General features: G+C 38.7%; 1 protein-coding gene across 9 annotated transcripts in view; it reads left to right on the top strand.

Moving 5' to 3' along the window:
- The window catches only part of LOC116055277 (unconventional myosin-IXb), a 64,878-nt gene extending 59,837 nt beyond the window's left edge, over positions 1 to 5,041 (top strand). For 4 of the 9 annotated variants that reach the window (XM_031307131.2, XM_031307132.2, XM_031307129.2 and 1 more), the window contains 7 exons: positions 283 to 388; positions 968 to 1,099; positions 1,260 to 1,383; positions 1,548 to 1,598; positions 2,420 to 2,535; positions 2,627 to 2,766; positions 3,257 to 5,041. In XM_031307131.2, the coding sequence (XP_031162991.1) occupies positions 283 to 388; positions 968 to 1,099; positions 1,260 to 1,383; positions 1,548 to 1,598; positions 2,420 to 2,535; positions 2,627 to 2,766; positions 3,257 to 3,813 (1,226 nt within the window). In that variant the 3' untranslated portion in view covers positions 3,814 to 5,041. Of the gene's footprint in view, positions 1 to 282; positions 389 to 967; positions 1,100 to 1,259; positions 1,384 to 1,547; positions 1,599 to 2,419; positions 2,536 to 2,626; positions 2,779 to 2,866; positions 2,921 to 3,256 lie in introns of all 9 variants that reach the window. The other 5 variants (XM_031307136.2, XM_031307130.2, XR_004106252.2 and 2 more) reach the window with 4 other exon arrangements.
- The last annotated feature ends 12,417 nt before the right edge of the window (positions 5,042 to 17,458 follow it).

Raw genomic sequence — 17,458 nt, 5'->3', positions numbered from 1 at the left:
ACCTGAGGGGGGCAGCATTTTACAATAGACCATCTGTGTGCTGGGCTTTTCGTTTCAGCATTTTCTTCATCTGCTGCTGGGTTTTAGACTGTTGATGATGTTTATGGCAGTGTCTTTGTAAGTGGCTGGTAGTTAAGGTGAAAAACAAATTTGACATGTAAGGTGGAAAACATTTATCAGTCTTAAATTAAAACTGAAATACGGTGTTTTCAAAAAGATAATGAGCTATTAGTGTTCATGGTTAATTTTGGGGTTTGATTTCTGATGTGTGTTCTCCTTTAGAACTGCCAGAGAAGCAGGAGCAGCTTCAAGCTATATACAAAGTGCTGGAAGAGCTTCCTCCAGCAAACTTCAACACATTGGAGAGACTCGTCTTTCACCTTGTCAGGTAGGGATTCTCCCATTGTGGTCTTGTTTATAGCTATACTGCGCAACTATTTTATATTAATGGACATCCGTAACATTCGAGCCATTGCCAAATGAGTTGATAAAAAGCTAATTAAGATGTTCAGCTCCAAAAAAAACACTCTGTATTTCTCAGTATGGCTTAGTTATGTTTAGAAAATGGTGTCGTCTGGCAACGTTCGCGTGCTGAAGCTCGAGTGAAGATAATTACCTCTTCTGAAGAGTCCGTGTTTTTTTTAATCCTCTGTGTCCTTCTTGGCTACCAGCAACTGCGTGGAGGAGGGGTGGGGGTGGTGCACAATCACCGAAGGCCTGCGTCATATGAATGCAACTAGTGTTGTTGTCATTACTTAGAATTCCTTATGGGGGAACTACGCAGTATAGCTTTAAATGTGGTCATGCCATAAACTTATTAAGGCCACTCAAAATGTATTTACTCTCTGTATTGGCTCTTTTGTCACTTGACTTATTACAAACATGTTCAATTTACCACAGTTAAGTTATAACTTGGATTATATGTATGTGCAACTGTGCTAATAATATCTGATGAATTATCTTGCAGGGTGTGTAAAGAGGAGGCTTCCAACCGTATGTCCCCTAACTCGTTGGCCATAGTTTTTGCCCCGTGTATCCTGCGCTGCCCAGACAGCGCTGACCCGCTGCTCAGCATGAAGGATGTTGCCAAGACCACCACGTAAGACTGTCATGGAAGCCAGAACAACAAAATCTGCTTTTTGCTTTTCCACAATATGAAATAATCTTTCATTCTGTAGTGCATTGTTAACTAGTAAACCGCTGTAAATCTGCGCACATACTCGTACTGTCTGACGTCTGGTTCCCTCCTCCCCCTGTAGCTGTGTAGAGATGATCATCAACGAGCAGATCAGACGCTACAATGAGAAGATGGAGGAGATCGAGCAGCTGGAGTACGCGGAGGCTCTGGCTGTTAACCAGCTCAAACTCAAGAGACAGAACACGGTGAGAAACAAACCCTGCCTCCTTCTGGATTACCTTTTTGTTTGATTGAGTGTGGTCTCAATACCATGGCAACAACATAACGTTTTAGATTGTTGCTCAGCCTCGTGCCTGGATGTAAAGGAATTACATGGGTAACATGGCCAATGTTCCTTGTCTCTCTTTAGCACTCCTGGCATTTACCTCTCAGGTTCTCAGCTCCTTACAAGGGAGTGGTGGTATGTATCATCGAGTTCTCCTAGTGCAGTTGATCTAGTAGTTGTAGTGTGCAGTAGTGTGCCATGTAGAAGCGCCTGTGCATGGCATGTTAGATGTGGGTGCTGCTCTGGCTGTTTTATTTTTATTTTTTTGTTATCCTTCTTCCCGTAGTCCTTTTACTCTTCCTTACTAACTGGTAACAGTTTGCATGTTGTTGTTTGTTATTCTTGTTCTCTTTATGAGAGGACAAGATGGTTCTGGGTTGGTGTCGTGATAATACTTTTGGCGTTGTCTTATTGGAAGACAATGGCCTGACAACTGTGACTTGCAAAGCAAGGTTATCATGTTTTTTTTTTTTCCTTAGTGCTATTCCAGTATCTCCCTATCTTATTCCATTTTGTATTGAAAGAAGACCACAAAGCTCTGAAAGTCATGTTATATTTGTTAAGTGGTTGGACGTTTCTGGATTCTGGAGTGTCTTTTAACTTTCATCATAGCTCAAATGAACTGTTTGCATACTGTATGTAAACACCTTACACCAGTACTGTTTTGAAAGGGTGTTAATGTGTTTAAATAGCTTCTTTTGTATCGCAGAATTTTTAGTTCTTGTTTCACAGAAGTGCTGCAGGAATGATGTGCAGATGCATGAACGCCACATGCACCATCCAGCCTCTTCTCTTTTCCTCACTAACAAAACGTTTCAGATTTGGGCCAAAGCCATGTGTATTTTCTTTATGTTTATTGTGCAATTATTATAAGAGCAAAATATAATAATTACATAATGGACAATGTTAAGTTGAGTTGGTTGAGGTATCAGCGTGTGATGTTCTGTGTTCTGCAGGTGCATGAGAAGGTCAGTTGTGATCTCAGCGTGGTCCCTGAGAACGAGCCTCTGGACTCAGACACAGAGGCTGAGAAGAACCTGGTGGAACGCATCAAGTCCATCAAACAGGAGAAGTAAGGAGGCTTTCTCTGTTCACCGTGATGTAGCGTCCTTCTCCTGTCTCCCATTTCTTTGATGTCCGATGTCTGATCTGTTTCTCTGCAGAGATGATCTGGCCTGCCGACTGCCAGAGATGGAGCAGCCTGGTTCAGACCAGGAGAACTTTGACTCTGAAGTCTCACTGAGCTCCGAGAGTCTGTTGGATGAGCAGCAGCGCTCTTCTGTTCACGGTTCAGAGCCTGAAGGTCAGTATTAAGGTACAGCCTGGTCTTTCCTTCCTTCTACCTGTTTCTCTCACTCACATGTGGGTTTCTGACCAGACCAGACCTGTTTTTTGTGGTATAGGTCTGGACCAGTGATGGTGATGGGAGCGGTGACGTCTGCTCTATAACCAAGCAGGTTGGAGGAACAGCAACCGTGTTTGTGTGTTTGTGTGTGTGTGTGTGTTTGTGTGCATATGTCTGCACACCCATGTATGCATGTAAATGCATGTGTGGCACAGAAGCATGCTCAAACTTTATCCAAATTAATTAATTGAACTTTCGGCACAACATATCCAATCAGGATTTAATTTTCTAATTGTGCCTCACTGAACATCATTTTTGGTAGATAACATGGTTGCATGCTCTTCCATTGGTCTTCACCCTCTCAGGATTGGTGTGTGCATTTACAAGTAGCTTTAAGGGAAACATGTTTATCTTCCTCAACTCTTCCTCTTTCCTTTCTCTCTTCCAGGACGAGGTGGCTCCCTGCTGAGGAGATACAGGCCAGTTTGTCCGCCCAAACCATCAGACCTGGCCCAGCGACCTCAAGTCCCTGGTGGACGCGTCTCTCTGCTAAACCTCACCCCTTCTAGCTCCACCTCCTCTTTGTCCAGCTGCGTTTCTTCAGCCTCTGAATTCTCCACCGCCTCCTCCAGGCATCCGCTGCACCGCCGCAACCCCATTATCCCAGGCACAGTTAAACTTCCGCCCGGCGTCCTCTCCCACCCTGCAGTCTCAAGTCCAGCTCAGGCTTGTACTGCTCCTAGAAATGGAGCATTAAAGTACTTGTTCAGGAGAAGGGAGCACCCAGGCCGCCGCAAAGACAGCACCCAGTCCCTGTACATTGACAGCCCCGAGTGTGACCTGTTGTTGCATTTTTCCTCCTGCCCTCCCTCCACTTCCTCCTCCTCCTCCTCCATTCCCATGGTAACACCCTCTCCTCAGCACCAGCACCTCGATACTCAAGCCACGAAGGGCCAGAGACGTTTTTCTGACCCAGACATACCTTATATGGACGATGATGTCTGACCAGGGCAGAACAGGAAAGATAGAGAAGTGAAGAGGATTACGGGCAACAACCTCCGAGTGGACAAAAGGAAATGAGTTGCCACGTATGACAATGATTGTAGAGAGCCAGGCGAGGATAAGAATCAAGAATCACAGTAGAGGAACATAACCTGTACATGTGAACATGATGAGATGTGCAGTATCCACAGTGGATCTACAAAGTTTACCAGGCGTGACACAAAATGGAGGCTGTTCAGTTGGTGTTGTGAGTGGGAACGAATCAAGGAACTGCAATGTGTCTGAAGTCTTGTTGTCCTTTATGACAGTAAAAATAACTCGACAAGATGTTGCCAAGCACCTTTTCTACCATTTTAATATATTGTGGTGATTTACTGATGAGTTGGGACAGAGGCTGTTTTTTTGTCACCTCATAATGATGGAGCAGCAATTTTGTTTTCTTTCTCTTTTTTTTTTTTTTTTTTTAATCACATTTGTGCTAATTCAAGGAGATATTGCAGGTTCCAGCCACACTTTTCAAGTTCTCCTAATGAGCAAAACATGCTGAAGCGTTAGCTAGTGCCTTGGTGATGAAACTCAATTCCCATGTCATGTTACAGAATGAGGGTGGGACGGTTATTTGGGATTAAGAGAGGGAACCTTTGTCTTTTGTGACTTTTGTGTTTATTGAACTGAACCGACACAAGACATGTTTGAAACAAGGACATTGTGACTCTTGTGTAGGTGCTTCGTTACAATAGCTGCAATGGACAACATTGTCTTTCCACCTACCGCACAACAAACCCCAGAAAGAAAGTCGTTGCCTCACATAGCAAAGGGAAATGGAAGCAGCACACGGCACTTTTTTCCTTTGAAACAAAAAAAACAAAACACAAACCCAGCCATGATGCAACAAGCCGTGCCACGATGTCTTCAAAGCTCCCAGTGCTTGGACTCACCTTACCCCTTTTCTAAAATGAACTTGGCTTCACTCAGCTGTACCGTACCTGCCGTTTAAAGTAAACAGTCCCATAATGAGCAGGTTCTGCTGGAGCACAGCTTTGGCCAACTTTGTAATACTAATCTTCATCTCTGACTGCTGTTGAATGATGCCTGTTTAGTTTGTCAAGATTATGAGGAAGATGTTCTGATGTGTAATGTGTAACAGAGAGTGTGTGGTTGGGACTGAATGACGTGAACTGTAATGGTTATTAGTATTAACATGACAATACAGAACGTGATGCTTGTAACATCTATGAATGTAGTCAGTAACACATTCACTACTTCTTCCACAGCGCTGCGGCGAGTCTGGCTAGTCCACACAGCATTCCAGGATGGGAGAAAAACATGCTCTGGTTTATTGGCATTACTTTAAACCAATCACAATCGTTTTGGGCGGCGCTAGGCACCGGACAGAGCAACGGTGCCTTTGCAAAATAGCCTCGGGAAAGAACTTGTTTTTTGTGGAATGTGTACGTTCAAAAGTTGTTTTAGTCGTGCAACAGAAAACTCAGGTTGGACAGTTGGTGTCTGGATTTACCCTGCACAGATCTGAGGAGCAGTTAACCATAGCCATCATAAATCGACCAGAGTTTAGAATGCCAACACAAAGAGGCGGAAGGTGATGGACAATTTCTGGCGGCACCTGAACAATCCCAGAAATTAAACGTTGATATAGACTACACATACACAAATGAATTAAAAATGAATTAATTTGCTTTAATTTGTATTAGACCGAAGAGCAGTGTTAAATCTTGCAGATTAGGTTTGGATACTTTGCTCTGTCACACAGGAAAAACATTAGGTCTAGATTGTAGTGGAACGAAGCAGCACTTTCTACCGTCAAAAATCGCAGATAAAGGCTTTTGAACCAAACACTACCCAATCGGACATGGTTCAGCAGTAATGCGACCCGGAATTGGGGAGAATTTAACAACACTGGCAGCCAAGATGACAGTAGCATGTAGTTACATGCAACAGTGTTAACACCGCAGTGTCTTAGAGCTGCGTAAGACTTAACCGAGAGTAGAAAAAATTGCTGAAACCGGAGCATTCAGAACAGCTGGAAATCTGAACGTTTTAGCTCACTGGGATTTCTCTAAAATACGTTTACCTCATTATTGGAAGTTTTGGACACGTTCAACATGAAAATCCAACATTATAACATTGTAGATATGACAGAAAATACAGAAAGCATAATATGTCACCTTTAAAGGTGCACTATGCGTTCCTGCATGACGTCACTTCTGTTGACGTTCCAAGTAAATACCAAACAAAACAGAGCAAGCTCGCCCCTCCCCCCCATGTTTCCGTAACGGTCATGACTAACTGTCACTAACCCCCACCCCCTCCCCCAACCATCATCTGTGATTGGCTGGAATGTGTTTGTTGTATTTTGGTGCCTATCCTGTGCCTCTAGTGTTTGTTTGACGTTTACGACCCCTGTGTTGTCTCCCGAGACCGGGCTTTTTCACAGTGTATTCAGGGGGCAGGCAGCTAGTGGATCAAGGAGCGATGCCTACGATTTGAGACAAAAATTAAATCGTGCTGAAACCATGCAGGAACTCATAGTGCACCTTTAATATAAGAATCATTACTTGAGCGATGTTTCCTTTCCAGAGCCACAAAAGATATACAACTCCCCATCACTTGTGAAGTAGCACCGATATGCAAAGCTTTGGTTACATTTTGGTTGTATTTTTTACAGACCATAGTCTATTTCCTGTAGACTTATGCTATGCAAAGGACTAGGGGTGTTTTTTTTCCATATTCATAATCATATTCTTCTTTACCAGCTACTCTCATCCAAGTTAGCCAAGTTAAAGTTTATATTATTTAAATTCCTACCTCCTTAGCAAGTGACATACTGAAATACCATCTATCTCACATTTTGTGTAAATGAGATAAAACCAAATGAGTTAATAAACAGCAGGACATGGCTTCATAATATAAAACTATGCCACTATGCTAGCTATGTCAGGTATGTATGTTCTTCGTTTTAATTGTTGACATGTCAGACATTTGCACACCTACACAGGTGTTTTCAAATACTCAGACTGTTAAGAGCTCAACTCAGATTTAAAGTGGTGCAGCTATATTGGGAATAATGTGAGGTAATTTTTCCCGACCTAACAGGTGAGACAAAGCTCATATAAGATTGAGAGAGCTGTCAATCAAAAACATGGCTATTATAACTATTACAGTGCTGCTAGAAAGTCTGTAGGCCTAAACCCTTTAGAATTCTCTGCATAAATGTGATCAGATCCTAAATCTAGATAAAGAGGAAGCAGCTAAACAAATAATACAGATAATATATACTTCATTATTTATTTATTAACTTAGCAAAGTTATCCAAGATTAATAAATGAGCTTGTTGGATAAGTATGTGAAGCTCTGGGATTCCCAGTTCAAAGAGGTCACAAAGACCACAAGTGTAACATCTGGCTCTACAGGCCTCTCTTCTCTCTTGCATGGGCGAATGTTCATGAGTCCGCCATCAGACTATTACAGTACAAGACTAATGAAGGTAAATATGGTGCAGAATGCAGAGCTTATAGAATTAATGTGAGCACGATGGTTTTGCATATTGTAAGCTAGCCGTAAACCCCCATTTGGCTGCTACATTCCCAGTGTTAGCAAACGCTAGCTAGTCTGTTAACATGAATATTTGCAATTATCCAAGCACAGACGTCACACTTTAATCCTACCTGTTGCCTCTCACCATCCACTTATTTAACTGCTGTCGCATCCCTTAACATGTCATCTCCTTTTCCCTCTTTCTTTTTCTATTTTTAGCCCCGACAGCTAGCTGTTTTGCTTTGCTCTTTTTCCATAGACTTCTATGTCAACATTCTATGATGGACTCTTATGAGACAGGGCGCCTAATCTAGCCTGTAGTTAGTCCACTAAAATGTTATGTAATAACATTGAGGAAATGAGAAATGATTTAGAAACCATCGCTTTGGCGCCCCCCATGGTGCTGCCCACTTTTTGTGCCACTGAGGCATTTTGTGATTATTTATATTATACAACATTTCTAGGGGTATTAAGGGGTGCTGAATCCAAATCTGCTGTATATGAAGCTCAAAAATGTCCCAAAATGCCTAAAAATTGAGAAATTCAAAATGGCCGCCACCGCCAGGCTGAAATCTATTTTTCAGTATATCTTTTTGACTAAACAAGGTACAAACATAAAATAAATGTGCTTTTGTAAGTTTTCCTACATGGGCAATTCAATGCCATATTCAGATTTGAGTTGTAATGTGAAGAAACTGCTTAGATATTGCAAAAATAGTTGTTTTTAACTATGAATAATTACTCAGTTATTATTATTATTATTATTATTATTATTATTATTATTGTTGATATTATCAGGCTACATTTACTTACTTTGTATTTTGTTTTGAGGTCAAATGTACAAACAAATACAAAAAGTTACAAACTTTAATTAAATTTTCACACATGGGGAATTTAACATCCTGTCCTGATTTAGATCAAGTATCAATAATCAGCTTGAAAATCACACAAGTATAGAGAAAAAGGTGGTCATTAGTGATAAAGAAGTTGTCAATCAAATAAGATCCAAAAGCAGGAAGATCCATGGGTCATGGTGATATTCATTGAAGTATATCCCAGTAGAAGTTACAGTGACAGCTTATTCGCAGTCCTCTTCAATGTTCTGGCAAGTGTTGTCAAGTTTCCTGCAGTTGCATGCGTTTATAAATTCCATGTGACTCTTTCTGAATAGAATAGATTAAATAGAATAGAATAGAAAGATTACAACCAGTACAAGTACAGGTACATTGGAATACTCTACCAGTCTATCATATTTGTACATTCTTGTACACAATGACCAACATCAGCTAATTCCCTATACACATACCTGCAGCTGCAGCGTTGGCTGAGGCATCCCTTGGTACACCCACATGAAGTGAACTCCCTGCAGGCTTTAGGCATAGGTGGCAGAGACATTAGACATTAGCCGTGGCACTAATTGACCTTTATTGTGCATCCATCCCATTTCATCCACTGGAGGAAGATCAGGATGTGGCAGGTGAGCTTGGTTCCAGATTGTCGCTTGATAGTGTGAACGCATGATATGAAACTTCACTGCATCTGAGGTTGGAGGCACGTTTTGATAGTTTGTTTTTTCGTTTGAACCACAAAACAAAATAACGAGAAACCACCTGTTTTTCGTTTGTAGTTTCAAACCAAAAACAAAGAAACGGTAAAAAAAAAAGAGCCGTTCTCCCGTTTTTGGTTTCTGAATCCAAAAACGAAAAACGACTAAACCAAATTCAAATAACGGTCCGATTTTGTTTTTTTTGAAATTCCTTTTTTCATTTCTTCATTTGAATATCTACATTAAAAGAAAGACAAGTTGGCCAAGTGACCCGGAAGTAATAGTAAATATGGCCTATAAAAATAAAAGCCAAGCTGTTAGAACGGTCATAATATGCAGCACTAACGTTATACCAGAGTAACGTTAGAAGAAAAAAAATCAATCAATAAATAAATAGGCTTATATAAACCTGGACCGAAAGAAATCTGTTAGCAACAGTAGTTTATTACAGTGATTTAATATCGTGCCTATCCACGTATACATCACCAGTCACATTTAATGAGCGCATTGTTTGGTTCAATACAGTTGGTAATAGTTAACCTAAGAACTTATTGTGTGTGCAGAGTTGTTACTGTTATATTATATAATTAAATTAATATAATGGAAAAGCTACAGAAAAGTGTTGGGCCCATGGTGGGGCTATCATTGGATACCGCCTGATGCATTTTGTTTTTCTAGCACCTCATATTCATTCAAGTAGTCTTCTTTGAAATGTGTACCTTGACAATGTTTTGTTTACATTCCAGATTGATTATAAAGGCTAGTTGTTGTCCGCAATTACTAGGCATATTGGTAATATTAAGCAGAATAGCCTACACTCTTAGAAATCGCTGTATATTTAGCAGCACAGTAGGCTACTGTAAAAATCTACAGTGCAATACCACATTTCTTCATTACAGTAAAATACTTCATTTTATGTTGCATTGTGGGTAATTTTAATGTAATGTAATATGCCATGGCAATAATACAGCATTGCTGTAAAAAACGACTCCTGATGTCAGTTACTCAGACAGAACACCAAACTGGCCCCCAGATACTGAAGGAGAAGCTTTGCTAGCCGGGGATGTTTGGAAGTTTTGGTAAGTTTGGTTTATTTTATGTATTTCATGCTAACTTTTATCATAATGTTTCATGATTATACGCTCAAGTGTAACGTTACCACAACATCGTTCTTTTTTTTATAGTGTGGGGTGCACTGGGCATCCTAAAGTTGCCAAGAGTGTATGGCTGCAGCCTGGAGCGTCCCGTCTCATGCCGTCCCGCCTGGAGCCGTTCCCGAGCTTCTGCTTTTCAAAATAAAAGCTCGCGCCCGAGCTTCTCCTTTTCAAAATAAAAGCTCGCGCCCGAGCTTCTCCTTTTCAAAATAAAAGCTCGCGCCCGAGCTTCTGCTTTTCAAAATAAAAGCTCGCGCCCGGGCTTGCCTGGAGCGTCCCGTCTCATGCCGTCCCGTCTCATGCCGTCCCGCCTGGCGGATGGCATGAGACGGGATGGCACGACACAGGACGCTCCAGACGCGAGCTTTTATTTTGAAAAGCAGAAGCTCGGGCGCGAGCTTTTATTTCGAAAAGCAGAAGCTCTGGGACGGCTCCAGGCGGGATGGCATGAGACGGAACGGCATGAGACGCAGCCATACCCGACTCTAAAGTTGCGATATCCTCACACAGAGTAATTTTCTAGCTAACCTTGTGACTTTAGTGTGGATAGCAAGTGGCTATCCTCTGAACATATTGTAGCCTACAGTTAATTGCATATCTTGTTTTTTTTTCTCTGAACAAAATACCCTTACATTTGTTCATATTAACTTACTTGTTACAGTTAACGTTACGTTAACATTAGTCTAGCTAGTAAGTACGTGTTCTGTCCATTACTTTCCAGACTCCGTTAATATATTGCTCAATTTAAAAGATCTGGGTTCCCCTTGACACATACATATAGCTAGCTAATACTCCTATTTTATAACGTATGACTTTGTATGACTCCTAAAGAAAGGCTTTTCATTTCAGCTTGTATTTAACTGAAACAGCTATTCTGTAAACTACCTTTAAACTAAAGTGAGATGAAAAAAACCCTAGCTAGCTAACGTTACTGTTTGACATCACAAAACAACGCCAGTTAGCATGTCCACGGAGCTTTTATAACTTATTATTTCATTAAATTAGAGTTCTGCTTCGTGAAACATGATGCCGATTTGATCAGAATAACTTAGTGAATTACGAAAAGTCTGTTTGATAATTTTATTTACAGAAATGACTGACAACGAGGCAAATAAATTCTTCAACCCGTTCACTGTCTGAGGCAAACGTCCATTAATATATCATTAAATTAAACAGAGCCGAGCTTTACCAGTAAACATCTACTCCTTCTTAAAGATCATTTATGTTTTCTTACGACTCAAACATTCACTAACTATTTCGGCGATCATGATTTAACATAATTTGGTTTTAACTTTAACTCCATGTAAAGAGATTAATGATGTTTCCCAGGTAACGTTAATGTTCGTCTGCTTAACGTCGCAGTTTACACATTTTTATTATTACTGATTCATTAAATCGGAGTTCTACAGAGTCAAACATGACGCCGAATTTAACGGTAGCAGAATAACTAACTTATTAAGACAAGGTATTTTTTTGTCAAGTAACAAACATCAGTACCTATTGTCTCATAACCAATAATGACATCCAAAGTGAACCCACATTCATCACTATAGTCTACTCATGTTTCCTGGGACACTGTAACAACTCTTTGCTTAATGTTGTTTTATCATGATGCAGGTCACTGCAACCCAAGCAGACATTGAGGCACATCAGATGACCAGACAGACACCCCCCCCCCCCATTATATACACCCCCACCCTGATTATGATTATGAGTAAAATACAATCCCTTTATAATGGAATCCAGTCAGTTCCTTCCATTTGTGCAACACAATAGTAATAATATATGTGTATGATTTCAGAATAAAATACTGTAGGTAACAGTTTCTTTTTATTATTTTCAGGTGGATCTATTGAGGGAATTTTCATCATGAGAGCTGTACAGCAGTGAAACATTTGCAGCTGCCTGCTGCTGCTCTTTGTGGAAACATGTTGAAGGATATCAACACTATCACATTTGACTGAAAGTTGCTGCAGCTCTCTGGGCTGAACTTGCAGGAAAAATGTGAATGTCGTCGAAGACAGGAAAATGTTGAAAATTTTAAAAATGTTTAAATAAAATTATTTTTTAAATTAAGAACAATGTTTGGATTGCCTTTTGATTTGTATTTGTTATTCTGAAGTATACCTTATTAGTAGTACAATATTAGTAGCTGGAGATTATTATATAATATTATTTATAATAGTAATGATCAATAATATAGTAATACTTAACAGTAATGTATCAATATTAATAAAACTACATATTACAGTACAATAGCATCAAATTACAAAATACCATAAAAATATAGTAAAATACTGTTTGTGCTTTTACAGTATTGTTATATATACTGTAAATTGCATTACAGTACAGCTGCAGTAGTTTGCTGTAAAATCGATTTACAGTAACTTACTGGCAACCGTGCTACCTGTAATTTACTGTAAATATACAAAAATTGTTTACACTTAACAACTGCCATCATTATGTATTGCTACAGGACCACACTACAGAGAACACTTCCTAAAGTTTGGATAATATTTATGGAATATCATTTATGGAATTGTATTTTTACTTTTACATACACACATTTTTCAGATAAAGTTCATGCAGTGATGCACAGTTCACTTCTCCATCATCTATTGCTACGATATCTGTCATTGCACAGTCCAAATGATATACTGAGCTGCAGTCAGAGGGAGTGAAAGCAAACAAATGTTGATTGCTTATGCTGCTTAAGACACATAGGTGTACAGACACATTCTCATTTCTTAATTTTATGCCATTCTAAAACATTTTTATGTTAACATTTAAGCTTTCATGAAATATAAAGACAGTGCTGCAAGTCTGATCATAAGTAAGGACAGTCAAAGTGTGGACAGATGAGGTCACCACCCAGGAGAGCCTTGAGGATTATACATCATCAGTGTGACATCTTACATCAGCAAATGTGTTGATGATGTGGTGATCACCTGACTGGAAACATCACAAGCTGGTATGGGATGTGCACGGCCCAGGACCGGAGGGCTCTGCAGCGGGAGATTAAAACTGCTCAGAAGATCATTGGTACCCATCTCCCAAGCATCAGTGATGTCGGTGAGGTGAGGTGAGGTGCCTACGCAGAGCCCAAAGGATACTAAAGGACAGTACCCACCCAGCCACAGCCTGTTCACCCTGCTGCCTTCTGGGAAGAGATATAGAAGTTTCTGCTGCCGCACCACCAGACTGCAGAGCAGCTTTTCCCCCAAGCTATCAGACTCTTAAACTCTAGTTCATCCTCAGCACTGCTCCACTGATTAACATTAATTTGATTTTAAATAAAATCAAAATCAAAAACCAAATGAAATGAACAACAATAAATACATCTGTATCAGTAATCTTGATTTAAAACAGTTACCAAAGACACCATACAGTCAGTCATTTAAATACTGCCACCTGCTGGTAGAAAGGGGGAACATTACGGTGGAAACCACATTAAATATTCATTTAATTATATAATATAGTGCTAACAGTAACAACTCTGCACACACAGTAAGTTCTTAGGTTAACTATTACCAACTGGATTGAACCAAACAATGCGCTCATTAAACGTGACTGGTGATGTATACGTGGATAGGCACGATATTAAATCACTGTAATAAACTACTGTTGCTAACAGATTTCTTTCGGTCCAGGTTTATATAAGCCTATTTATTGATTGATTTTTTTCTTCTAACGTTACTCTGGTATAACGTTAGTGCTGCATATTATGACCGTTCTAACAGCTTGGCTTTTATTTTTATAGGCCATATTTACTATTACTTCCGGGTCACTTGGCCAACCTGTCTTTCCTTTAATGTAGATATTCAAATGGAGAAATGAAAAAAGGAATTAAAAAAAACAAAATCGGACCGTTATTTGAATTTGGTTTAGTCATTTTTCGTTTTTGGATTCAGAAACCAAAAACGGGAGAATGGCTCTTTTTTTACCGTTTCTTTGTTTTTGGTTTGAAACGACAAACGAAAAACAGGTGGTTTCTCCTTATTTTGTTTTGTGGTTCAAACGAAAAAACAAACTATCAAAACGTACACGGACCGATGTATTAAAAGAACTAGCAGTAAATTCCATTTTTAGATACTTCTGAATCATCATCAATTTGCACAATGGTGACCTACAACTGCAATGTATGCATCTATCAAAGGTGAAGTGTTGCATTGTGGGACTAACAGCAATAGGTATTGTAGGCTATCTGACTCTATCATTTTTTGTGGCATTTTGACAAATGTTAAGGGTACTCTCTAGTGTAATATCTTACACTTTCAGACACAAATCAAGACACAAATGACATTAGGATAGACAGAAATAGATCAAAATACATTTCCATGTTCTTATTTTGTGTCCCTTTGATAATGGTTCTGTTCTCTCTATAAGTAAGTGAAAATATGTAAAAAAAAATGTCTTTTATGTTAAAATTCCTCCAGATTTAACAGACAATTTAAATGTTCCTTTTTACTGTCAATCTAGTGTTCCATATCCAGTCCAGTAGGGGGAGATTATACATCTCCAAGCTGGCTCTCCAACCACTAGGAGTTAGTGGCTGTGGTGGCCTGTAGGAAGGTGTGGTTTTTCATTAATATAATTATTTATATATATATATATATATATATATATATATATATATATATATATATATATATAGTATTTGAGTGTTGTTTCTATTTTACATAAATAGGCTATTTCAATTAAACATTATGATTTTTTTCAATAACTTCCATCTATTGTACACAGTGACAAATTTAACAATAAATTGTACCACTACACAGGACACACATCTTTATATGGGTTTTATGTTGTTGTTTTTTTTAATTTAATATAAATATTTGTATGGAAAATGCCTAATTCTTTTTCAATAGCCTCCATGTCATGTTATCCAGTGACTCAATTTAACATGCACTGTATGACACACTTCAAAGTCAGGTGAAGTTTATATTTATAGTCCTTAATCACTGTAGTGTTTTAAAGGGCTGGACCTCCTTCATATATTAGGCTGCAGACCATTTATATATATATCCCCAAATGTGTAATATGTGAGAGATGTCAGGGAGCTCTACATTTAATTTTCTATGTGCTTCACTTTCTACCATCACATTTATTGCAGGATGGGTCAGTGGAACCATGAAAACATGAAACCAGTCTGGTCTATACTGTAGTTGATGTTGATAAAACAGTAACATGATAGACTTTGCCAAAATGACATGTTTTGGGGTGAGAAATTACAATAATATTGGTAAAAAAGAAATACATTAGCCACAGTCATCGCACCTGATTTTATTGGGTGAGAGGTTAATAAGCCATTACACATAATGATGATCATGATGTAGATTGGCAGGAAGTAGTGAGAGGCCCTCACCTTTGCCTTTATTTATTTATTCTGGCTCCTTAGACGTGTGGACAGACTTGTAGCCAGTAGCGTGGTGCCAGTCCCGAGTGATGATGACGAAAGCAAAGCTCCTTGCCTGTGTTCTTCTCCACTAAGACATATTGTCAAACAAACATTATGTAATAGACTTTTCATTAGTTTTTTCATATCAATAATATTAAGAAATGAATCTGTTGGTATCAAGTGGCTCCCCCTACACTTCCACCTAATCTTAGACCTACCTGCTGCCTTCCCCTGTCTTTCCTGATCCACCATCCTCACACCTGAATGAAATGAGCTCACTGTTAAATATAGCAGCCTATATTCAATTCTTAAATCAGCCTAGTGATGGCATCTGATAAGACAACTATTATGCAGTAAGGTTGTGCTGCTGTTGAAATTACATTCACATTTTGTATTTTAAATATTTATATATTTTTTTCATATTTATTTATTTTTCTTCTTGTCATTTATTGTGCATGCTACCTTATATTTACCAGTTGTTATTTGACCTTAAGAAAATGGGATTGGTACCATGGTTTAACCAAAATCTAAATGTAGCTATCAGCAACATTAGCTTGCATTAAGTTAGCAAACACTAGCCAGTCTGTTAACATGGATATTTGCAAGCCTCCAAGTTTGGTAGCAAATATATGCATATATCCATGGTAAACCAGAGTTATAGCATTAGTTATGTTTTCCAGATTATTCTCATTATTGTACATGGTACCTTATATGTATCAGTTTTCAGCTCAGCAACCACACGAATATAATGTAAGAGCTCTAAACCATACGAACGACACAAGCAACAGGAGCAAAAATAAAAGACAGTCGTTTAAAAAATGCGTTTGGCTTCTGCAGATAAAAAAAAAAAAAAAACGAGACTGAGTAAGTGTTGGAGGGGAAAACAAGATTGTGAATCGTATTAAAGGTTAAAACCATTTACTGTAAATATTAACAGTCTATGGTTAAATAACGGGCTAAAACATTTGGATTAAATATAAATTCACTGTTCATTGTTGCTGGTTGGACAATTTTACCGTGACGGTCCGCTTTTTATTTTTTATTTATTTATTTATTTTTTTAACTTTATTTCACAAAAGTAGTTAACATGAGTTCAGTCATTGCAATACGTAAACAAATAAAATACAAAAATATATACAAATAATATACCTAATAAAATAAAGAGATTTACAATATTACATAACTTTCTATCTTTACATTCAAAATAAGTAATAATATGTTTCCCTTCAAGTGTGATTGTATGTTTTGTTTTAGATACCATATAATCTTCAAAGTTTTTCCAAAATGCAATACAAAATGAACAACCATAAAAAGATGGGTTAACGACTCTTGTTCTGTTTTACAAAAACTACAGTAGTTATCAACAGGCATGAATTTCGGGACAGATAGGTTTGTAGGATATATTATGTAATATTTTCAAATGTAATTCCCTAACTTTGTTTGTGAGTGTCACTGCCCGATGTGAGTCGAGTGCAGATGTAAGTCACGCATGCGTCACTTTGCGACAAGTAGCCTACAAGATGCTAACGGCTTTTTGAGCTAACGCACAGTCTATGAGCTAACGTTAGCAATCAAACAATCATAGATAGCTAAAACATTTTTGAAATGACTGCTGCTGCTGGCTACAAGTTAGCAATCAAACACAATAAAGGCTGTCACTTAATGGCGTTTTGAGCTAACGTTAGCAATCAAACAGTCATAGATAGCTAAAACGTTTTTGAAATGACTGCTAGCTAAAAGTTAATCGAACACAACAAAGGCTGTCACTTGAATGGCGTTTTGAGCTAACGTTAGCAACCAAACCGTCATAGATAGCTACAACGTTTTTGAAATGATTACCATCTTCTGTTATTGTATGTAAAGAGAAACGTTTATTATTTTATAGATTTCACAAATTTCAGTATGACACGTTATGCCGTAAACAGTTTAAATCTGAGCATGCGCGACTCACATCTGCACTCGACTCACATCGGGCAGTGACAGTGATACTACCGT

Source organism: Sander lucioperca, chromosome 11 (assembly GCF_008315115.2).
Source record: "Sander lucioperca isolate FBNREF2018 chromosome 11, SLUC_FBN_1.2, whole genome shotgun sequence".
Lineage (NCBI taxonomy): Eukaryota > Metazoa > Chordata > Actinopteri > Perciformes > Percidae > Sander > Sander lucioperca.
This window is presented reverse-complemented; position numbering and strand designations above follow the sequence as displayed.